Source organism: Macaca nemestrina, chromosome 7 (genome assembly GCF_043159975.1).
Source record: "Macaca nemestrina isolate mMacNem1 chromosome 7, mMacNem.hap1, whole genome shotgun sequence".
In the NCBI taxonomy this organism is placed as follows: Eukaryota; Metazoa; Chordata; class Mammalia; order Primates; family Cercopithecidae; genus Macaca; species Macaca nemestrina.
The window spans coordinates 50,393,904-50,418,256 of NC_092131.1; the positions used below are offsets into that span (position 1 = coordinate 50,393,904).

Here is a 24,353-nt window from a genome sequence, read left to right on the forward strand (position 1 = left end):
AGAATGGGCACCTAATGCAATATGACTGGTGTCATTATAAAGGGAAAATTTGGAAACAGGCATGCACAGAAGTAGAGCACCATGCGAAGATGAAAGCAGGGGTGGGGGTGATGCTTCTGCGATCAAGGATTGCCAACAAACCACCAGAAGCTAGGGGAGCAGCATGGAATAGATTCTTCCCCACAGCCCTCAGAAGGAACCAACTGTATCAACACCTTGATCTTGGGCTTCTGGTCTCCAGGAGTGGGAGGCAATACATTTCTGTTGTTTGAAGCCACTCCGTTTATGATGCTTTGTTACAGCAGCGCTAGCAAACTAACATGCTAACCAAGAGAGACTCCAGCCCTGATAAGGTGGTCACCTCTGCAGGGTCTCTCCTCTGCAAAGTGGCAGCAAACCCCACCTGCTCCCTGGCATATCTTACTTCAGATCAACATTTTCAGGACTATAACCATTCTTGATTGGCAAGCTAAATAATTTTGTGTTTCTGACAATTTTTTTTTAAAAATCTAAGTTTGTGGTGGTGATAAAAAGTACGTCAAAGACCCAGAGCTGAATTGCTCCTCCTACAAGGTTGGACACTGAGTCAACAGCTTGGGTAGTAGCCCCTGGGCTCCCCTGACCCTCCCACCAGTGATTCTCTCCACAGTAATCTCTGGTGTAAAGTGAGTGATAACACAGACTCCATTACTCCCCAGGCACTTGCTTCTTTAGCAGTGGAAATACCCTTGGTTTTGCCTGGGTCTTCTCTTTGAAATAGTCTCCCTTGTCAATTTTTTTCCCCAGTGAGATCTGACTGTTCTTGGTACCCTGAAGTAGTCTTTCATGCCTCATTTTATTGGGCCTAGCAAGATATTGCAAGCACTTCAGGGCAGGGATTCTACTTTTATTTCTTCTCTGAAGCTCCAATACACTGAACATATAATTTATTTAATAGTAACTATTAAAAGTCTTATAAAGTAATCCTTGTAAATGCCTTGTGACTTTTGTGATATTGAACTTCCAAAGGAATATGTACCTGAGATTTTTTAATTCATTGAAGGCAAAGGCTTCTACACTCTGAAGGGGTTGCCTGTAACCTAAAGAGGTTACTCAGTGGAGAGAAGAATGCCTGGAGGAAAAGAGCCAAGCAGAATCATCCATGCTATGGCATCAGCACTAAATAAAAGAAATTACCGCTTAAACTGTTTTGGATTAGAATTGCTTGCAAGATGAACCATCAACTTTGGTTCAATATCACCAATCATCTCCCCTCCTCCTCTCACACTTATACTTCCAGAGCCTCTGCAGAGAAGAGATTTGTGTACATTTTAGCATAAGTCACCATTTTTCCCACTCTGCACTATTGACATTTTGTGCAAGATAGTTCTTTGTGTGGGAATTATTATCCTGTTAGATTGCTCTTTGTGTGGGGGTTATTGTCCTGTTAGATTGTTCTTTGTGTGGGGGTTAGTGTCCTGTGAGATTGTTCTTTGTGTGGGGGTTATTGTCCTGTTAGATTGTTCTTTGTGTGGGAGTTAATGTCCTGTTAGATTGTTCTTTGTGTGGGGGTTATTGTCCTGTTAGATTGTTCTTTGTGTGGGGTTTATTGTCCTGTTAGATTGTTCTTCATGTGGGGGTTACTATCCTGTGCATTATGAGCCGTTTAGCAGCATCCCTGGCCTCTGTGTGCTAGATGCCAGCAGCACCCACCTCCCAGTTATGACAACCAAAAAGCATCTCTGAACATGGCTCAATGTCTCCTGAAAGCCAAAATCATCCCTTGGTCAGAACCACTGATCTGAATGAGAGAAGAAATGTGCTCCAAAAAGTACTGATGTTTTAATTCCTCCAGGACAAAATGAGGACCCGTCGTGGTTGGACTTAGTTACCATGAGCAGGTGACTGGCTTCAACATTGCTAGGGAAACTGGAGGAGCCAAGAAAGAGCTCAGAAAGCTAGCACGCCTGTCCATGGGGTTTCTTATTATTTCTTGTTTCTGGTTTATTGATAGTCATTAAAGTTCTAGCTCTATGGAGTTCAGAATCGAGCTTGCAGAAAGCTTCTGAAAATTCTAGTCTTTTCCCTACTTACATATTTGATTTTACCTGCTTAAGACATGAAGTTAGATCATATTCCATTTAAAATTCATGTTAGAGGCTGAGACTCCTTTCTGCCTGTTGCCAGGATGTCCGTCTTTCCTCTTGGAGCTTCTTTCCTGGGGGTCCTCCAGGTACCCTAGGATGCCTCCATGATCTGGTGGGTCAGTCCTTTTTATTACCCCTTAAGCTGAAGAGGCCCGCTCTGCCCACCGAGGCTTCCCTGCCCTCTGGCTGTTGCTGCTGTGGAGTCACATTGAGCAATCCCGTGTGGGCTCCCACCCACTGCTCTGCCTCTGGTAAGGGTCCCATTGGACAGAGGAGAATAAACTTTTCTCACTCAGTATTTCACTCTCCTCTGGTCCCTGCAGCCTTCTTAGCCCTGGAAGCTCAGAACTACAGAACTGTAGGTAAACAGAGCTCTCAGCTCACACTCACACACACACACACACACACACACACACCTCACTCACAGAGACATTTTCCCAAGCCACAGACATGGAGCTCGAATGACCAGTCTAGAAAGTGCTCCATCAGCTCCACCCCATGCCTGGCTCTAGGAGGGCCACTGCTCTCCTCATGCTTAAAGGGCCAGTCCCGGTTCCTCTTGCTGCCTGTTTAATGTGATTACTCCTCAGAGGTGGTTCTTTGGAAACTGAGGACTCTCGGTATCTGTGACGGCTGCTGTGCCTCACCTGTCCCCAGCACTGTCAAGGAAGGGGATGACATCAGACATCACTAGCTCTGGGAGCACTGGCTGGGCTTCATAGGGCTAGAGGCAATCTACCCCCACCACCGACCCACTTCACTCTTCACTCTTCAGGATGACTCATTTTCTCAGAATTCAGTCAGAATGCCTCACTGGAAACTCCAGTAGGTCATTACCAAAGTAAAAACATCTGATGTTGATATATTTGGCAAGCTTTGGGCGTTTAGTCCAGTCAAAGCATTTGTTCATTTGATCAGCCAGTCAACTGACATGTTTTGAGCACCAGCTGTGTGTTAGGTCCCGATCTAGCAGTGAACAAGACTGACAAGCTCTCTGTCTTCATGAGTTTATATCCTAATGGGAGAAGAAGGCACTACATCAGTGAACACATTGATGAGGAAGATGGTTTGGGATTGTGATATAAGCTGAAATATTAAAGGAAATAAATGAAGTAATGTTATGGAGTGTAACTGAGGGGATAGCTACTTCAGATAGGGTGTTTGGGGAAGGCCTTTCTTAGAAGGTGGTATTTGGTCTGAGACCCGAAGGATTACAAGTTCCCAGCCAGCCAGGAGCTGAGGAAGGGTTCCAGGCACAGGGAACAGCACATTCTAAGGCCTTGATACATGAACAAATTTGGCCAGTTTGAGAACACTACACAGAACCAGTGAGTGAAAGAAGGAGCGCCATGAGGCTGACCTGGAGGGGTGGGCAGGGGATGGACCATGGAGGACTTTATAAGCCTAAGGGAAGAGTCTGGATTTAAGTATAGCAAAGGCCACTGAAAGGATCTAAGCAGGAGAATGGTATGATCTGACTGCCATTTTTTTAAAGACCACACTCTGGCTGCTATGTGAAGTACAGGTGAAAGGAGGGTCTGGAGCCAGAGAGACCCGTTAGCAGATTATCGTAGTGAGCTGGGCTGGACATGACAAACGTATGAATTAGGTGATGGACACAGAGAAGGTGGGAAGTAGACATAGTTGAGGTGTGTTTTGGGCAGAATCAATAGAACTTGCTGATGAATTAGGTGATGGGGGTGCAGGAGAAGAATACTAACTGGTTGGATGGTGATGCTGTTTGTTGAGATATAAATGTCTAAGGAGATAAATATTTGGGAGTGAGGAAAATAATTTCTGCTTGAGACATTTTTAAGTTTGGGATGATATTAAACATTCCAGGCCAAAATTGACAAATGGGATCTAATTAAAACTAAAGAGCTTCTGCACAGCAAAAGAAACGAACATCAGAGTGAACAGGCAACCTACAAAATGGGAGAAAATTTTTCAATCTACTCATCTGACAAAGGGCTAATATCCAGAACCTATAAAGAATTCAAACAAATTTACAAGAAAAAAACAACCCCATCAAAAAGTGGGCAAAGGATATGAACAGACACTTCTCAAAAGAAGACATTCATATAGCCAACAGATACATGAAAAAATGCTCATCATCACTCGCCGTCAGAGAAATGCAAATCAAAACCACAATGAGATACCATCTCACACCAGTTAGAATGGCAATCATTAAAAAGTCAGGAAACAACAGGTGCTGGAGAGGATGTGGAGAAATAGGAACACTTTTACACTGTTGGTGGGACTGTAAACTAGTTCAACCATCGTGGAAAACAGTGTGGCGATTCCTCAAAGATCTAGAACTAGAAATACCATTTGACCCAGCCATCCCATTACTGGGGATATACCCAAAGGATTATAAGTCATGCTGCTATAAAGACACATGCACACGTATGTTTATTGCGGCACTATTCACAATAGCAAAGACTTGGAATCAACCCAAATGTCCATCAGTGACAGACTGGATTAAGAAAATGTGGCACATATACACCATGGAATACTATGCAGCCATAAAAAAGGATGAGTTCATGTCCTTTAGGGACATGGATGCAGCTGGAAACCATCATTCTCAGCAAACTATCACAAGAACAGAAAACCAAACACCGCATGTTCTCACTCATAGGTGGGAATTGAACAATGAGATCACTTGGACACAGGAAGGGGAACATCACACACCAGGGCCTATTGTGGGGAGGGGGTGGGGGGAGGGGTAGCATTAGGAGACATACCTAATGTAAATGACGAGTTAATGGGTGCAGCACACCAACATGGCACATGTATACATGTGTAACCTGCACGTTGTGCACATGTACCCTAGAACTTAAAGTATAATTAAAAAAAAAAAAAAAGCATTCCCGTAAGGGTACCAAGTAGGAAGCTGCATGTGAGATATTTTGAGCTGTGGGAAAGCCAAAGCTAAAGACAATTTGGAATGATCAGCCTATGGGTAATATTAAATCTATAGACCTGAATGAGATCTCTCAGAGGAATGAGTGAGAATAGATGAGAACGGACCCTGGACCAGACCTCGGGCACTCCAACATTAATGATCAGGTGGAAGAGTCACATTAGAAAAGCAAACTAAGAAGGAACTGTTGGGGAAGTAGGGGGAACTCCAGGAGGATATAGCATCCTGGAAGCTAAGAGAGGTGAATGTTTAAAGATGAGGGAAAGGTCCAGTACACCCAGTGCTTCTGAAAGGAAAGGGAGATGAAGGCAGGCATTGAGACATGGGGTGCATATCTGAGGCTGCAGGGCACAGGTAGTGTTTCTTACCCACCTGTCCCAGAAAAACTTTTGAAATATCAAATCTCTAAATTCAGTATTGAGTCATCAGTTCCCTTTGGTAAATTTTGGGGGGATTTGGTGATTTGCTTTTAAGTAGGGCAACAAGAAAGATATATTCATTCATTTCACCAACATTACCTAGTGCCCATCACATCTCAGCCACTAGAAATACAGTGGAGAAAAATAGACGTGGCCCATTTCCATAGTCTATGACATGCTGTGGTAGGCAGAATAATGACTCCTTAGAGATGTTCACATTGGAATCCCCTAAACCTGTGAACGTGTTACCTTACATAGCAAGAAGAACATTGCAGCTGTGGATAAATTAAGGCTCTTGAAGTGGAGAGATTATTCCAGATTATCTGCATGTGCCCAAGGTAATCACAAGTTTCCTTTATAAGGAGGAGGCAGGAGGGTCAGAGTCAGAGATGGAGATGTAAGGACAAAATCAGGGGCGATATGGGGATCATGAACCAAACAAGGCAGGCAGCTTCTAGAAACTGGAAAAAGCAAAGAAAGTGTTCTCCCCTGGAACCTCCAGGAGTAATGTAGCCCTGCCAATCAATTTTAGACTTCTACCACCAAAACTGCAATATAATAAATCTGTGTTGTTTTAAGCCATTCTGTTTTGGTAATTTGTTACAGCAGCAAGAGGAAACTCATGCAAAAGTGAAGCACATTAGCACACAAATAAAGGGAGTAATTATATATTGGGACACAAGCTATGATGTGAAGGAAAGGAAAACGTGTGAGAAGTTTCAACAGAGGAGCTGATTTAGGTTAAGGAATCAGGAAGGCATCCCTGAGGAGTGATCTTAAGTGCCACTTGAAAGACGAGAAATAGGTAGGCAGACAAAGAAGTGAACTGCAAGTGTGCAGACAGGAAGGACAGAGATGAGGCCAGGGTAACTGAAGCAGAGTGAGTGAGTGGTAGGGCTGCCAGATTTAGGACCTAGAAATACAGTGCACACAGTTAAATTTGAGCTTAAATAAACAATAAATCATTTCTAGTATAAGTCTTTGCAATATATTACCTGTATTCTACCTGACAGCTAATGTGAGGGAGAGTGATTCTACAAAGATCAGATCATGCAGGGTGTTGCTAGAGAGCTTGCATAAAGCTTAGATTTTATTTTTCAGAAAGAAACAAATGTGCTTTGTACATACTTAAAAGCTCAGTTTCCTTTCTCCTTTTTAAGAAAGGTCCATAAACCATCCATATTTATGGTTTTAACTGAAAAATTAAGAAAAGGGGAGAGGAATATAGTTTTGGGGAGACTTTCAAGCTTATTCTTGAAACAGCCACTACTAACTCACTGCATGTGGCATCTAAATTGAAACCCACTGCATGTCATTGAATCTAAGATTTTAAGGCAAATGAATGTGTTATGTAGCTCTAAGAAAAAAATGGCAATAAACTATGACATATTGTTTTCATATTGTTTCGAATTTTTGTTTATTTGAAATGGCTCTTTTAGGCTTCTTTAAATATAAAGTGTTAACAGCTATCTCTTTTGGTTTTTAAAAATTATTTTGTTTTAGATTAACTGTCTCTGTTGTTAATACACAAACAGTTAAATGCCCATATCATACAAGTTACTCATCAATTCCATTTTTGAGGTCCATATTTTCCATGCTGTGGCATCCTCTGTGCCATCAAGAATGATGATGATGTATCATTTCTTCAAATAGTGCTCTATGATTGCCTTCAGAATTTTTTCCAAGTTTTTGACACCTGAGGTGTAATATCTGATGCTGGCATTTTAAAAAGTCTTGCCAGAAGTTATTGTCAAAGTGAAATCAGAGCTGCACAATAGTGAAAACACTAAAAAGAGGTTTTGTTTGGGAACCACAGCAATAAGGGAAGAGACTTCCACATGAAACTGAGCTCAATTCTGAATAAAGCATGGGCAAGTGGAAATTTTAAGTCAAGGAACAGAGAGAGGGTCTGTGGTTGGAAAATTGATAAGAGGAAAGATCAGGGTAGTGGGGATTCTGGCTAACTGACCTAATAGGATTCTTGCTGAGGACAGGCCGGGGTGATCAGACATCGCCTGGGGGATGGTAGAGGATGAGGAACCCGATTACATATTGAGGGTGATCGGGTGTGAAGGATGAGGATTCTGCTTAAACTGACTTAGCAGGGTTCTTTCTAAAACTGGATTTTATGAGGAAGAACACAGATGGGTCTAGGAAAAGGTTCAAGAACTTAACCAAAGTTTGTTCATGCAAAGAATATTTTTCAGTATCAGCGGAAGCTTTTCAGACAAGACCAGGATTCCTATTTCTTCCTCAGATAGTCCTAAATGCCCTGTGGACTGAAACATCAAGGGGTTGAAGTTGTCCAGTAATGCCACCAGGAATTACAGTGAAGTTCACGCATTCCAAGACAACGGCCACATGACTAACAGTGATTGTAAGACACTGTTAGCTCTAAAACAAATTTTTATTTGGAGGTTGTTAGACTTTGAAAAAATCTATATCTTATAAAATACGGTGTTTGCCATTAATAAGATAATCTTTTATATTCCAATAACTATAATCTTGTGGAAAAGCAAAATGATCACCTAAGCACAAGTTAATTTGTTGTTTATATAAAATCAGCCCTGAAAGAGGAGTGTTGTGGTTTTTTTTTTTTTCCACTAGCACTCGGTCTTCAATGTAAATACCTTCACCAACAATGGAAAGAGTTAAACATAGAAAGAAATGGCGACTGCAACCATGGCTACTTAGGAGTTTGTCTCGATAAGGTTAACAATCACCTCCCCATCTCACCTTAGCAAGTGGCCTTATTGCTATTTTATTTATTCATGGGCAACTGTGGGACAAAGTAATAAAATAAGGCAATTAACCTCTAATGAATCTCTAGGGTCAAGCAATCCAGATTTGCAGACATTCCAGAAATAGAGACTATGTATTTGTGTTAATGCAATGGATATTTGTGTTTATAGATTAGAGTTGATTGTGCAGTCCCCAATGGTACATCCAAGTTACTCAATCTTTAGTAATTCCCAAATAATGGCTTTTAGGAAAACAGACTTGTAAGCCTAGAAGTTATTTATACACACCTCTCTTAAGACTATGCTATTCATCAGTGAATCTAGACAGGTGAGTGTTGCTTATCTTCATAAATACGTCTGTGCAAGGGTAAATTATTGCCTAATAATACAAAGTATCCTAGGTAATAGCTGCAGTGTAATAGCTGTTCTATGTAATAGCTGTAGTGTTAAAACTTTTGTAAATGTTGTTTCCTTTTACTCTAAATTAAATCATGTTTTAATGGTACTATGAAATATTGACATTTAAAAGCATTACAGCATGAATCATTTTCTAATAGAATCACTTCCCAGTTTATCCATTTTGTGGTTTTGGAGGCTTAAGTCTTGAGTTTTCTTAAAATAGGTCATGACTTTAACAGGCTAATTTCAAATCTTCAGCTAGAAGGTGTATCTAGATTTCCTCTCTTGTTATTTTTCGGGGTGTTTCTGTTTTATTGGGTTTTGCTGACTAGGGTCATCCAGTCTAACTCTTTCATCTTAAAGATGAGGAAACTGAGGCCCAAAGGGATTAGGTTCACCTGGAAATCCCAGTCTCTGGCATCTTATTCTGGGGCCATCTCTGTTGGCTTTGGTAAGATTTTCAGTGAAACTGAGAGACAATGTTGTTTATCATAGGCTCATTTAAAAAATACTCTATTTTAAAGTTAGCATGTTTATGATCATCTTTCCTCTGAGTAAATAATTAGGATGCAATAGGTGCTTCTGATATTGAATAGAAAAAGGTTTACATTTTATAAATGATTACCTTTGCTTTCTCTCTAAGGCTAGTTAGCATTTGTTTATAGAACAACTGTTTCTTTATAACATTGTATTGATTTTCACTTTTGTGTGGTAATGCTTTCTAGCAAGAAAAATGAATTGTTAAAAAGACCAGAAAACCATTACATTGGTGTGCAGAGTCAGCCACTATTTATCAATTAATTTATAGTTCACATAAACTTATATTTTCTATCATTTTATAAAGTTCATGCTATATAAATTGCCTTCAATCAGATCTGAGTTCTATTTTTATGTTAATATTGTTTGTAAAATTTAAACTAATTCTTTTCTCACCTCAAGTGGCTTTCTTTAAGGACTGAACATAAAAAGTGATTATCTTTTCTAAGTGTTATTTTGACAGAGATAATCTGTATAAACCAAACTTATGGAAATATATTATCCAAAATGATATATCAGGGCTCTGTGTGACAATACTTGCTGTATAACCTCAGTTATTTTACTTACCTTCTCTGAGTCTCAGTATTTTCATTCATAAAATGGAGATAATGCCTCATTGAATAAGTAACAAATACAATATCCTTTTCAATGCTCTTGAAGTACTATTTGGCACATGTAAAAAGGTGTTGCTGGAATTTGTTAAGTGTAGGAGATGTGTACCAAAATAATACAGGGGAGTTACTCTGAGTCACAATTTAAGAGGTAGAAAACAGCTCTAAGTCTGCAATTGGTTCAAGCCCCATGTGTTCTCTTGGCTTGAAGTTTTTATACATTTTCTTTTTCTTTTCTAAAGTCTGGAGGAATTCTGTATCTCTTTTTTGTCAGTACTTTTTGTGATTAACAATTAGATGGATAGAGATAGATTCTTTATCTTTCCTCTATTCAGTGGGGATTTACAGAATTTTGGTTGCCAGTACGTTGGAAACACCATAAAGTCAAGATGTTGGAACACACAGATCCTCCTGGAACATTTACAGCACATTACAGAAGATAAGGAAACCAGCAGAGACCAACGGAGAGAAACTTTAACTCTCTCTTCCCTCTTGTGCCTGCCTTTCTAGATTAGGGACCAGGTCATTTATTACGGGATATAAGTTGTGATAGTCAAAGGAAGATATTGTATTGAGAGGAGAGGAAAAATGTTTAATATAGAAAAAGGAAGAGGTCTTTGTTGGCTTTGAAGAAAAGTTTGTTTCTTGAAGCTAAAAGTGAGATAATGGTCACACATGACCATGATGTTGATGGGCACCATGAGCTAAAAAGAGTTTCTTATGGTTATCCTGGACAGATCAGCCCATGTTTTCCCTTTATTATTCCAAACATCAGTGAGGCCCAACTTTCTAAGGCAGAAGTCTTGCTCCATAAATTGTAGTAGTTAGATATACTAGTAGACTCACGATTAGTAGACCTATGCACTAGTAGACTAGTAGACTTAGACAATTGTCATTTATGGGATAAATTGGGGTGAATACCTTGTCCTCTGCCACATCACCTAATAAAGTACTGGGCCCCTCACCAAGAAAGCAATAATGTCCTGGAATTATTTTGATATGGAATTATGGGAGCTTCACTTGGTGATATTTTAAAATTGTATCTGGCACTAATGAAACAAATAAATGTGACCTTTATTTGAATACAGAGCCCATGGCTCTTGTGTTTTGGTAAACCCAAACTGAACATAATAATGAACCAACATAAAATTTTATAGACCTTAGCTGATCCCAAGCAGAAAACACTATACTAACATAGGGGTGGGGAAAATGGGGAATCCTCAATGAATATTCTGTGTTTTTAATTTATGCACATAGTTATAAGAAGATGAGAAAATGGTTTCACAAAAGAAGAATGAGAAGAGGGATATCTTGTGTCATTAATGAGGCAGGATACATTTAGGGCAAAAAACAGGCAGTGTAGTAATATGGGGTCATCTCTCTTTATCTCTTGTTAGCTCAGACTCTGTAATTGACTTAATCTAACTTAGCTAATGAGGTTATTTTTCAAATAGTTTTCTAAATACTGGCATTAGCTGATTAGGTCAAAGGTCATCAGCCTCTTTTGTTTAGGGCCATTAAAATGGTTCCAATGCCTTCACTTACAGGTAACAGACTCCTAACTCAAACTGGGGCTCAGAAATAAAAGGCAGAATTTTGGGGTTTATGACACCGAAAAGTCCAGGAAATGTTTGACTTCAGGTAAGGCTTGAAAGAATGAACACTTGGTCTCTCTCCATTTTGTGTGTATGTGGCAAAGATGAACCCAACTCTAGGCTTGCATTCTATAGGAGTTGGGGACCTCTGACCTAAACCATATAGATTTAGGGTGGAAGAGAGGTGGTTCCTTGTGGGAAAATCATGGCTGTCATCCAGAGGAAGGGGTTAGGGACACATAAGAGTAACATCTGTTCCCTCCAGCCACCTGCCTTTCCTGTAGTAGCCTTCCTTGTGTCAGAAGGGCTAATTCTTATTTTAGTCCCATTTGGTTCCATAAAACACATGTCGACTGAAAAATCACACAATTACAAATTTGAAAGGAGACTTTATATATTTAAAGGGTGCACCCTGCAGTTTGGGAAGTGGGCCTCTGGCTGAAACTGGAAGCAAGCATTCCAAAGAAGTAAGGGTTGCCGCAGGAGATTTATGCTGAATGGATTGGCTAAATTTATGTATTCAACAGCTTACAAGAAGAGCTATGAATATTCACGGAGGGGCCCCTAACATATGTGGGCTGAACAAACATGCATGTTACATACAACCTACGTTCACTCTGGGGCTGAGACTTAAACCTTTAAATGCATTACGATTAGGCCCTATACATCAGAAGGTGACACAGGGACATAAAGGCACTCAGTGTGCAGCCTCAGTAAACCAGCCATAACCAGTATATGGTCAGTGGTCTCTTATCAGGAGAAGGTTACTGAAATCAGTCCTATCCAAACAAAGCTGTAGCTATTGCTTGTGGAATAAGGGTGTCAGTTATTCAGAGTCTGCTAGTGGATGAGCTGCAATTGTTTCAATATTGCTTACCAGGACGCCGAGGCTTGTTTAGCTGCTAGAGAAAGAGAAACCGTGTGGCAGTTAGGACATAGTTTATTCTTATGTAGGGGAAGGTGGCTTAACTGCTGCCCGGTATGACCATAGGTCTCATTTATAATTTGTTATTACCACAAAGAGTGCATTCCATCTGTCTTATAATCTCTATTTTAATATTAATGCTGGTCAGTTGTGTCTAAACTGCAAAAGGGACGGGGTATAAGGAAGTGTGTCTGACCTCCCGTCCCATCATGGCCAAGACTCAGTTTTTAATCTCTTTGGGGTCCCTTTTGCCAAGACGGGCTCATTCAGTCAGGGGCTTTGGATTTTATTTTTAGTTCTCATATGAAACCAGGTGGCTTCATGCCCTAGTCTCCTCAGTGTTTGTAATAATGTTTGTATTACATTATATTAAAACAGTAATTTAGAATATGTAAAATGGCACAGTCTAATGGTGGTAATTCCTTTTAGAGGCAACTTTTAGCACCTCCTTCAAATAGCCTGGAAGATTGAGCCTGCTTCTAGTACATTAGTCCTAGCTAAACCTTCCTTGGAGAGGATCCCATTTTATGTATTTGGCCATTTGCATGTGTTTCTTTATAAAATATGTAAGACTGCAGGGAGAAGCACTTCCCATCGCCACCACAGGGTCAAGGAGCTGGGCAACAGCACAGCAACAGCTTCCTCCAGAGAGGTCTCTTTTACAGGTGGGGTTAGGTGACGCATTCTGACTTTAGGATCCAAGGGACAAGACACTGATTGCATTGTTCTCCACAATGCAAAACTGAAGGAGGAGGAGTTCAGTCTTAAGATTCTACTTCAGCTGTTGTTATTGTCATCAGCATCCAGCATCCTATAGAAAAAGAGGCACTTTTTTCGATAGGTTGACGGGTTGTTGGCTTGTTTCAGAGTCCCAGGATTTATTTTTCACTCCCAAGAAAGTCACTTGGCCACTCTAAGCCTTGGTTTCCTCATCTATAAATTGGAATTAAGATCAATTGCTCTAAGGTCCAATGAAATAACATATGCAAAGCTTCTTTGTATAAACTAAAAAACGCTTTTACATATGATTCATTCAGGGATGAAGCTCTCCTTGACTAGAATCTTGTGACTGGTTCTGCTGCGGTTAATGCTGTGGTTAGCAAACGCTAGTCTGTGGCTTGCATTTTGTTGGCAGTTGTCATTTTTCTGTAAAATAAAGCATTTGGAGTCACTTTTTACAATGTAAAAATAACAAGGAGGGCTTTGTTGGCCTAGGTGGTTCATTAAAAAGTCTCTAATAATGTATAGGGTTGCCAGATTTTGCAAATAGAAAACTAGTATGCTCAGTTAAATTTGAATCAAATGAACAACAAATAATTTTAGTCTAAGTCTATCTGGCATAGAGCATGGGATTTTATCTGGTAAATGCATCAAAAAATATCAGTAGACTGCAAGCAGAAATCGTTATCTAACTTATTTTTATATTTCCAAATCTTAGTACAATCCCTGACCCATAGCAAGTGTTTAATACGTAATTCTGGAATAAAGCAATCAGCAGAATATCTATTTGGAAAGCTGTTGTTCATATGACAAATTGCTTTTATCAAGCTTTTTCAGCTTTGCTTTTCTCATCTCTTAAGTAAAGATAATAGTAACGGCCGGGCGCGGTGGCTCAAGCCTGTAATCCCAGCACTTTGGGAGGCCGAGACGGGCGGATCACGAGGTCAGGAGATCGAGACCATCCTGGCTAACACCGTGAAACCCCGTCTCTACTAAAAATACAAAAAAAAAAAAACTAGCCGGGCGAGGTGGCGGGCGCCTGTAGTCCCAGCTACTCCGGAGGCTGAGGCAGGAGAATGGCCTAAACCCGGGAGGCGGAGCTTGCAGTGAGCTGAGATCCGGCCACTGCACTCCAGCCCGGGCTACAGAGCAAGACTCCGTCTCAAAAAAAAAAAAAAAGATAATAGTAACTGCCTCACTAATTAATGGAAGAATAACATGGAGTGGGGTGTATGAGCATTCCTTATTGGCTGTTAAAGCAGTCTACAAGTGTGCTGCAAATGTGTTATAAACCCCACAAGGAGTAGAGCTACCGTGCATGGTATTTTCAGTGCAACCTCTGCAATAAAGAGTAGAACATAAGTTTTCAAAAACATGTTAGTGAGGCCTACACGTTTAGTAAGTAAATCCAGTGTCCTGAAAACAGTTCCCATCAGGCTGTTCCCATTTCCACCTGGAGGAGTCAGCGCCCCGTGTCTAAGCTTGGTTGGGTTTCTGCAGAGAATTAAACTGCGTTTAACTCCTACTGGTTCTCCTGCTCTCTTAATGTCTCCATTGTCTAAGTTGGAGATTGTGAAGCAAACACTGGATCGCTGTGGCAGTTCCAGATAATTTTCCTAAAGCCACCTATTAACAGCATACAAAACCTACTCCAGCCAATCAACAGTAAGACCCTGCATGGAAGTAAAAGCTCTTTTACTTCACCTGGTATAGCCAGGAAGTTGTGAGTTAAGGCTCCATTTTCCCTTGCTTTGCTAACATTTTCACATGCTGTTGAAGTAGTGAGTGGTTTTTAGGTGCCATATGTGTTGGCGTAATTACATACACTGGCATAAATTGTTTGATGCAATTTCTCAAACTTATTTAAATTTGTTCTCAGAAATCAAAACAGCTCATTAGCTTCCAAGAATATGTTTGTAATTCCTGGAAAATAATTTCTTGTGGCATTTCAAGTTTGACATATTAAGTTGCCATTCTTGAGGCCTTCCTGAATTTTAGTTTTGCAGATGCTTATTAATTAAGCATCTGTCTCCTTTACTGGCTTCATCTTAACCTCACATCTAAATGTTGGTGGCCTTGGAGCTCAGTGCTGGTTCCTCTTGTAGTGCTGTGTGTTAGCTCATCTCACCCAACCCTGTGACAATTAAACATCTCTCAGCTGACTATTCTCATATTTCTCTAGCCCAGTGTTATCTTCTGAGCAACAGACTGCACAGTCTAACGGCCTTTTTGACATCCCCACTTGGATGTAATATATTTCTCAAACTTAACACATCTGAAATGAGCTGCTTAGTGTCCCTCCCACCCCTCTCCGCAATTCAGTGAGTACTCCTCTCTCTCCCGTAGTTGTTTTTCTCGTATTGTTCAGGAAAGGACAAAAATATCCACCCAGTTGCAAAAGCCAGATATTTGGGGTTTTTTTTTTTTTTTTTTTTTTTTTTTGAGAAAGAGTCTTGCTTTATCACCCAGTCTGTAGTGCAATGGCATGATCATAACTCACTGCAGCCTCAAACTCCTGAGCTCAAGCAATCCTCCCACCTTAGCCTCCCAAGTAGCTAGGACGATAGGTGCATGCCATCACACCTTACTAACTTCTTTCTGGTGGGTACAGAGTTTCACTATGATGCCCAGGTTGGTCTTGAACTCCTGGCCTCAAGTGATCCTCCTGCCTCAGCCTCCTGGGGTTACAGGCATAAGCCGCAAGCAGCCAAGGGGGTTTTCTTAGCACTTCTGATCCCTCATCTTCTGCCTCTATCCCTTTCCTGACTTGGATCGGATAATCCATCATCAAAGCTTGTTACGTCTGTGTCCGAAACTGTTTCAGCTCTAGCTACTTGTCTTCATCTCCACCTCACTGCTCTAGGTGAAGCCACTGTCTTTCACCTGAAGTCTCTTCTCCATCCTGGTCCATTCTCCACACAGTTACCACAGTGATCTTTTAAAACTACAAACAAAATCAGCAGGTTTCTTGCTCAAAACCATGCAATAGCTTTGAATTAGGGGGAAAAAATCCGAATCTCACCCCATGGCCTGAGGCAGCATCTGGCCCCTGCCTGCCTTTACAGGTTTATCTCACCTGTGAATTCCTCGCTCACTCACTGAATTCCAGCCACACAGGAGTCTTCCCAGTTTTTCCAATGAATGATGCTGCTGCCACCTGCCATACTCCACCCACTTCACTCCTTCTTGTCATTCATATCTTTCAGTTCAAACGTCACTCCCACACTCTAAAGCACCATGAACATAAGAATCTTGCCCACATGTGTTTACATGACTGAGCACAGAGCTGGCACACAGTAGACACTCAAATTTGGTACAGTTAATGAAAGAATAAAGGAAGGAAGGAGGGGATGTACTCTAGATAAGGCCACATCCTTCTGTTATACATCTTCGTAGCACTATTCTCTTGCCTTCAACCGTACTTATCACCACTTACATTTTATTAGTGAGATAGGTGATTAGTTTCACCTGCCTCTTTAGACTCCATGAGAGCAGGAACATGTCTCATTTTATCCCAGAGCCTAGCACATTCCTAGCACCTGGTGGGTGCTCAGTACATGGCTGGTTGTGGTTGTTGCTGCTAAATTCTTGGTCCTTATCTCATTTTACAACTTTAACATAGCTGAGCACATCATTCTCCTTGAAGCACTACCTTCCTCTACTGCTGGATTCTAACTCTCCTACATCCCCTTTTCTGGTTCCATCTTTCTCATTCTCATATGCGGGCTCCTTTTCTGCTCTTAGTCCCTTAAAGTTAGCATTCTATCCATAGTAGATTCATACTGTGGAATACTGCTCCACAATAAACACAAACAACGATTGATACACACAACTTGTATACATCTCAGGGCATTATGCTGAGTGAAGAAAGCCAATCTCAAAATGTTACATACTGTGTGGTTTAATTTCTATAATGGTTTCAAAATGACATATAGTGATAGAGAATAGATAGGTAGTTGTCAAGGGCTGGGACAGAGGAAGGAGACTAAAAAGAGAAAGCATGAGAGAGTTTGGGGGTGATGAAACTGTTCTATATCTTACTATGGTGGTGGTTACACAAATCTATATATGTGATAAAATTCTGGGTGAAGGGTACATGGGAAGTCTCTGTACAAGTTTTGCAACTTTTATGTGAGTCTCAAATTATTTCAAAATAAAAAGTTTTTTAAAAGTTAGTATTCTTTCACATCACTTGTCATCAGGGAAATACCAATTAGAGCAATGAGATACCACTACATATCTATTAGAATGGCCCAAATCAGAACACTGACAACATCAAATGCTGGAGAGCATGTGGAGCAACAGGAATTCTGAATTGTTGTAGTGGAAATGCAAAATGGTATAGCACCTTTGGAAGATAATTTGACAGTTTCTTACAAAGCTAAATATACTCTTACCTTACAATTCAGTAATCTCACTCCTTGGTGTTCATTCAAAGGAGTTGAAAACTTACGTCTGCAAAAAATCCTGCACATGGATAGTTAGAGCAGCTTTCTTCATAATTGCCCAGACTTAGATGCAATCGAGATGTCCTCTCACAGGTGAATGGATAAACTGTGGTACATGCAGACATTGGAATATTATTGAGTGTTAAAAAGAAATGAGCTATCAGGTTATGAAATGACATAGAGGAAACTTAAATGCACATTACTAAGTGAAAAAAGCCAATTCTGAAAAGGCTGTATACAGTATGATTCCAACGATATGACATTCTGGAAAAGGCAAAGTAATTGAGACAGTGAAAAGATGAGTGGTTGTCATAGATTGAAGGGAGGGAGGGATGGAGAGGGAGGGAGGCAAAGCATAGAGGATTTTTAGGGAAGTGAAAGTACTCTGTATGATACTCCAATGGTGGATACATGTCATTATAAATTTGTCCAAAGCCCATAGTTGGAGTTTGCAGTGAGCCAAGATCACACCACTGCGCTCCAGCCTGGGCAACAGAGTGAGACTGTCAAAAAAAAAGATTAAAAAAAAAACAGCTATGAAATGTATGACACCAAGAGTGAACCCTAATGTGAACGATGGCCTTGGGTGATAATGCAGTGTCCGTGTAGGTTCATCAATTGTAATCAACATGCCACTGTGGGAGGGATGTCGGTAATGGGGGAGGCTATGCATGTGTGGGGGCAGGAAGTATGTGGGAAATATCCGAACGTTCTCAATTTTGCTGTGAACCTAAAGCTGCTCTAAAAAATACAGTCTATTTTTTAAGAAGTTAGTATTCTTCAGGGATCCTTGAAGGCCTGCCTTTCTTTACCTCCTGTGAGCTCTCCCTGTGACTCCTCATCTACTCTTTTTCTTCCCTCATTTTGTTTTTACTATAGCATGTTTGCTTAATTTACAGCAAGCATAAAATAAGCTGGATCCTGTTTTGATCCAGACATTCATGTTTTAAAGGTTGTACACAATATTTGTTAAAAAGAATGTACAAAAATACCGTTCTAGAAGCTTCTATAAGAGAGAAAATACAAAATTTAACCCCACAACTTTCCTCTTTGCTAGAACTGCAAACTACTGCTACAGTTTTAAATAGACTTTTTGTTGTTTATACATCCAGGATAATCTAAAAAAAATTAAACATGCATATAAATGATTACCTAGCAGAACATGAACACTGACTACAAACAGTAAAAAAATGAAAGTTAGAAATACTATCAAATATACAAAGGTTCTAGAATCAATCCTTTAAACACATTCCACAACAGTATTTCAGAACCATTGTTTTGTTCTTTGTAGGCAAAGCCTAGATTACTAAAACCAAAATTGAAAAAAGTAATCCTCTAAAAGGAATCGTTTCTCTGTGATAATTCTTACTTATATCTGTAAGCAAGCAATCCGAGATTTTTTTTAATTTTAGCTTTTTATTCAGAAATGAGATTGGACATGTCAAGTCACTTTTGTCCCCAAAATGATCTTTTGGAGAAATACTAGAAATTACAAATGGTTAAGGATATTACTTCTTCATTTTTAGTCAGTTACTATATTGATAATCAAAAACTCAGAAGATGTGACTCTTGCTTAAAACTGACTAATCCTCTTTCCAAAATTACTTTAAATTTCATGGTACCACAGAATCACCTAGAATGAGTGTTGTCTTTCAACTTGCCTCATATTAAATAAACTGAGGTGGGAAAAGCAAACCTCCCTCATAAAAAGGCAGGCAAATTTTGATAGAAATGCACAGGCCCGTGCTGTAAGCATCAAAATTTCAGTTCTTTTACACTATGAACACACAAAGCTTGCTTCCAACAGCTGTAAGAAAACTAAGCAATATTATGATCAACAATGCTCCTTAAACTTTATAATATACATAAGAACATTATATATATATTATATATAATATATATAAGAACATTTTTTCCCTTTAAAATTATTTTTGCCATTTTAAGGTGAGTTTTTTTGATGTTGTCTATGTTCCAAATCTTCATAGGAACCAGAAAAAAGCAGTGAAGCCTCCACATTTCAGTCAAAAACTCAGTCTCCCTGAAAATACTACGTAAGCCAGTTGGCATGATTCCCTAAGACAGTGGGGTTAACAAAAGAACTAATCCACACTTCATCATAAATAATTATCATGGGCATAGATATCTTGACAAGACATAAAGGTCCGCCCTGAACCTAAATGTGTCTGAGCAGTCAGTATTGTACTGTAGCTACGACTTCACTTTTCTGTCATTCTTATTAGCAAGCTACATTTCTAGGTTAACAATTCTACCAAATACAAATATGAAAGTTTATTTGTAATAAAATAATGTTGCAAATTATGGTCAACCACATCTTTTCACCAAATACTTCAAGCATAAAAAATGGGAATCTTTACAAAAATATATAGAGACACCACAAATTGGTAGCGGCCCATAACATTAAACAAACTTGACTCTTAAGAGTGGCTTCTCAATAGCATATCATTTTGATTGTGATCATTGCCTGGTACAGGGAAAACTAACAAGTGTCTTTGTAATCATAATTGCAACACTGTATTCCTGATAATTTAGGTAAACCAAACTATGAATAAGTGAATGATACACGCCTAAAAATGATTATGGCTTATATTATCAGTGGCCAGTGAACACAGGACTAGTCCAAGACCTTGATACAGATTTTGACCTAGACATAGACTGTGACTTCGACTGAGATTTGGATCTAGGTGGTTCTTTTTTCCCTAATTCCTTTTCATATCTTGAGCCAGACTTATAATGTGTTTTGGAATCTATTTTTGAGGTGCCTCTAGTTTTGGTGTGAGATGCAGACCTAGAATGTGATTCAACCTTCATTTCTTCCTTGGGCTGGGACTTGGATCGTGATCTTGAATTGGATTTAGATCTTGAAAAAGATTGATTTCGGTTTTGAATCTATCATATTCAGAATGGCTTCTGCTACGTGTGGTCTTCCAGTCGGTCTACTGTTTCTAGGACTATACGACTTTCTATAGTTGTAATCAGAAGATTCTTGATCTCCTTCTTTCACAACTTTGGCTTCTAGAATGTCTATATCTGTCATAATCATCATTGCATGAAGAACTGTACACATTCCTCCCTTCCTTGGCTTTCATCTGATTTAGTGTCTTCTGATCCCCCTAGGCAAACTTTATTTTAATCTGCCATCCACAAATCCACTTGCTGTCATAATTATGTAAAGCGTCTTCACCATCACAAACATCCCCAAATTGAACATAAGCAAATCCTCTTGGACAGCAAATGTAGAAACCAAGCGAAACATACACATCAACTATAGGACCATAATGACCAAGTTCATGCTGTAAATCTTCATACCTGGTGTCACTGGCCATGTTCCCGAAGAAGAGAGACATGTTCAGGGATACCGGCAGCAGGACATGGCGGCAGTGTAAGTCTCAGCCTAGAGCACTAACAGTCTCAGCAAACTGTCTGCAGCTCCAGCTGCAAATCCTCCACTCCCACTTCTCATCTACAATCATACAGTTGTAATCTCTCATTCATGCTCCTGAGCTCTGTCCCTCCTTCCTGGGTTCCTGTCTTATGTGCCCACATATCTAGCAACTATACAGATCTATGTGTGTTGATCTTGAATACATTGATGTGTATATAGTGCTAATTTCTGTGACCATTCAATGAGAAAACTGTTTCTTTTCTATTTATGGACACATTTTAACCTTGAAGTTTCTATATGGCATGACTAAATCACCCTTCATCAAAATCAGTGTATACCGTGACATCACAGTCTTTTCATGTGATTTGTGCACTAAACTCAACATTTTTCTGGAAGATATTTTTGTATGTTCTTCCTTCTGGTTGCACCATGGAAATTCTGTGCGTTAGTCACATTTACATTTATATATATCTTTAGAAAAGCAATGCTTCAGTCCAGCAACTCTGCTGCACTTTAAGTGGAAAACAGTCTTTATTTCTCCTTTCATTTTTCAGTTTCCCACTGTGCCTCACAATTGATTTTTTTTTTTAAATTTTTAGAGGAGGTCAAACACTGTTTGAATGCGTGGCAAATAGTCTCCCAGGGAGACAGCAAACCAGTCCTTGCAGCTTTCAGCAACATTCGCAGAACAGCATCTAGACACCAGCCACAGCAGAGTGTGTGCTACAGAACAGGATACTCAAAACAAAGTCAAAGGAAGCACTGAGAACAAGACAAATCATTTCAAAAGATGAAGAAACATTCTGCAAGAGTGGTGCCCTTAGCATCCGACCATGTCTCTGAACAAAACTCACCTGTATCCGATGGTAACTGCTGTTTTCCTGGGCATTTGCCCTTCTCCGTGTGACTGGTTTTATGCTTCTTGTGCTCACTGTTATCATCACTGTTTATTCTCTGGGGAAATCATGAGATACAGCTGAAATGACCTGTTGCCTAATTATGACTTTTACTGGTACACTTGGCAGTTTTGAAATGAAAATTACTTTAGGGAAATTTTTCAGAGTCCCTAAAAGAGAAAAATTTTTAAAAGTTGCCTTGATTTGACTTATTTACATATCAGGTAGTTTATTTGGAGCCCAAACTCTAATTATTGTGTTTAAGACGTTTCCATCTCTTTGACTTTGCTAATATTTCAGTAATTTAGGTAGCTGCTGTTCTCCAAAAATGTATGTAGACAAGGAAATGATATAAAGAAAGAATTCTATAGAAGAATCAAGCATTTGAGGAAATAAAGGAACACAAAAGGAATTGAATAAAATGTATATTTTTCTACATAGCTGAATTGAGATCTTTATCAGCCTAATGGACATTCCAACTCAGCTGAGGCTGAGCCCAATTCTAAAGAATAAAGGGGAAAACAGCAACATTGGAATGAAATTGTCAGTCTTTTGGACTCAGAGACATTGACTAACATTCAATCTTAAAGACTAAAACATTTAAAGCATTAAAAAAAGGAAGGATTTAAATTTCTCTTTTTTAAAAACACTATCATTCACTTGTTTAAACATAAGGTTTTATAAATTGATAACATTTTTATTTAATGCAGGAACAAATTAGAATTTTACCGCAAGTGGCTTTATGAATATTGTATTCAAGAATGAATAGTCAGGTAGTTTCTGCTATATTATTTCTTGGGTTCATCTAAGAGGCTGTGATCATCTGACTTTTATGATGAATAATAATAAAACAAACCAATCAGGCCAAAAGCCCAGCATAGCTATGTGAATTTTTAGCTAAATAATACTTTTTAAAAACACGGTTGAATTATTTAAAGTAAGTACAATTCCATAAGCAATTAGCTAACAATGTTTTGTTTAGACCTGGTCCGAGGAATAAATGTGTTTGCTAGACAGCATATTAACCGCTAGTGTTTGATACACAGATTAATGCTTGCAACAGGGACTGGCAGGTTAAGCATTCTTCCTCAATCTTGTTTCTCTACTCTAAATACATTTACCAAACCCATTTTTGAGACTACGAAGATAAATGCCAATCTGGGCTTTGTCCAGATGATCACAAAATATAAAATACTTCCATCCCAAATAATGGGACTTTATGTTATGTTCATCTTAAAACAAGTTACAGGATCTGAAGTCTTCCATTACTTCTAGTTGACAAGGCTGAAAAAGTAAACATACAATTTAAATGTAAAATGTGAACTTTATATACAAGATCATATGTTGCCTTCGCCCTTGGATAGACTTGTGAATTTCATTTATTGGAGTTACTATAGACCAGGAAAGAGAAGAAGTAGGAGCATTTGAGGGCTACAGTGCCACATTGTCTCTTACCTTTAACCAGGAACTCAACTACAGTAAATAATACCTCAGATTTTTCTTAAAAAACGCTTTCCAAAAGGGAAAACTCTACATACCTCTTTAGAAATATCACTCTAATTATCAGTCATTACCATTTTGAATTTCTTCTTTAAATTAGCTTTCTGTTAACCAAACTATGTGCTGCCACACTTTGATGTTCTTGCCTGAGAACATATTTAGTTTGAATATGATGGATTGTACCTCCATTTCCCAATCCACAAGTGAATACTTCATGTTTCTAATACTTTGAATGAGAGAATCTCTAAAGTTCCTTCCAGCTCTAATATTTTTTAGCAATTATTGTGTGCTATCGAGTTCTGGCTCGTGAACTTTTGGGGGACATGGATTCCTCGTTGAGTATGCAATTTAAGTTATGGACCATCTCTACAGTAATATGCATGTACACATAATTTTTTGATATAGTTTTACAGTGTTTTGGGACCTTCTGAAGTCCCCAGATGTCCCTGCATCCCAGGTAAAGAACTCCTACCAGAGCACATACGTCTTCCCATTTGTGAGTTGTATAAAAAAAGACATTGCTGGTGCTTTCTACGTGACTGGACTTTTTTTTTTTTTTTTTTTTTTTTTTGCCATTTTACAGATTTATTTCTCAAGAAAAGTATTGCTATGTTTGCTTTTTAAAATATACTTTAAGTTCTGGGGTACATGTGCAAAGCGTGCAGGTTTATTACATAGTTATACACGTGCCATGGTGGTTTGCTGCACCCATCAATCCGTCATTTATATTAGGTATTTCTCCTAATGTTATTCCTCCCCTAGCCCCCCACCCCCCAACAGGTCTGGGTGTGAGATGTTCCCCTCCCTGTGTCCATGTGTTCTCATATACTCCCACTTATGAGTGAGAACATGCGATGTTTGATTTTCTGTTCTTGTGTTAGTTTGCTGAGAATGATGGTTTCCAGCTTCATCCATGTCCCTGAAAATGACATGAACCGATCCTTTTTTATGGCTGCTTAGTATTCCATGGTGTATATGTGCCACATTTTCTTTATCCAGCCTATCATTGATGGGCATTTGGGTTGGTTCCAAGTCTTTGCTATTGTTAACAGTGCAGTAATAAACATACGTGTGCATGTGTCTTTATAGTAGAATGATTTATAATCCTTT

The 24,353-nt window shown here is 39.3% G+C and overlaps 1 protein-coding gene and 1 pseudogene across 4 annotated transcripts in view; one reads left to right on the top strand and one right to left on the bottom strand.

Moving 5' to 3' along the window:
• LOC105473610 (solute carrier family 35 member F4) overlaps positions 1-24,353 on the top strand; it is a 288,352-nt gene that overhangs the window by 204,511 nt on the left and 59,488 nt on the right. The window contains exons 1-2 of one of the 4 annotated variants that reach the window (XM_071100111.1): positions 20,710-20,844; positions 21,447-21,713. The exons of 2 other annotated variants lie outside the window; for them this stretch is intronic. In XM_071100111.1, the coding sequence (XP_070956212.1) occupies positions 21,638-21,713 (76 nt within the window). In that variant the 5' untranslated portion in view covers positions 20,710-20,844; positions 21,447-21,637. Of the gene's footprint in view, positions 1-11,354; positions 11,398-20,709; positions 20,845-21,446; positions 21,714-24,353 lie in introns of those variants that run through there. One more of the 4 variants, XM_071100112.1, reaches the window with a different exon arrangement.
• LOC139364140 (serine/arginine-rich splicing factor 10 pseudogene) lies at positions 20,055-20,809 on the bottom strand (annotated as a pseudogene).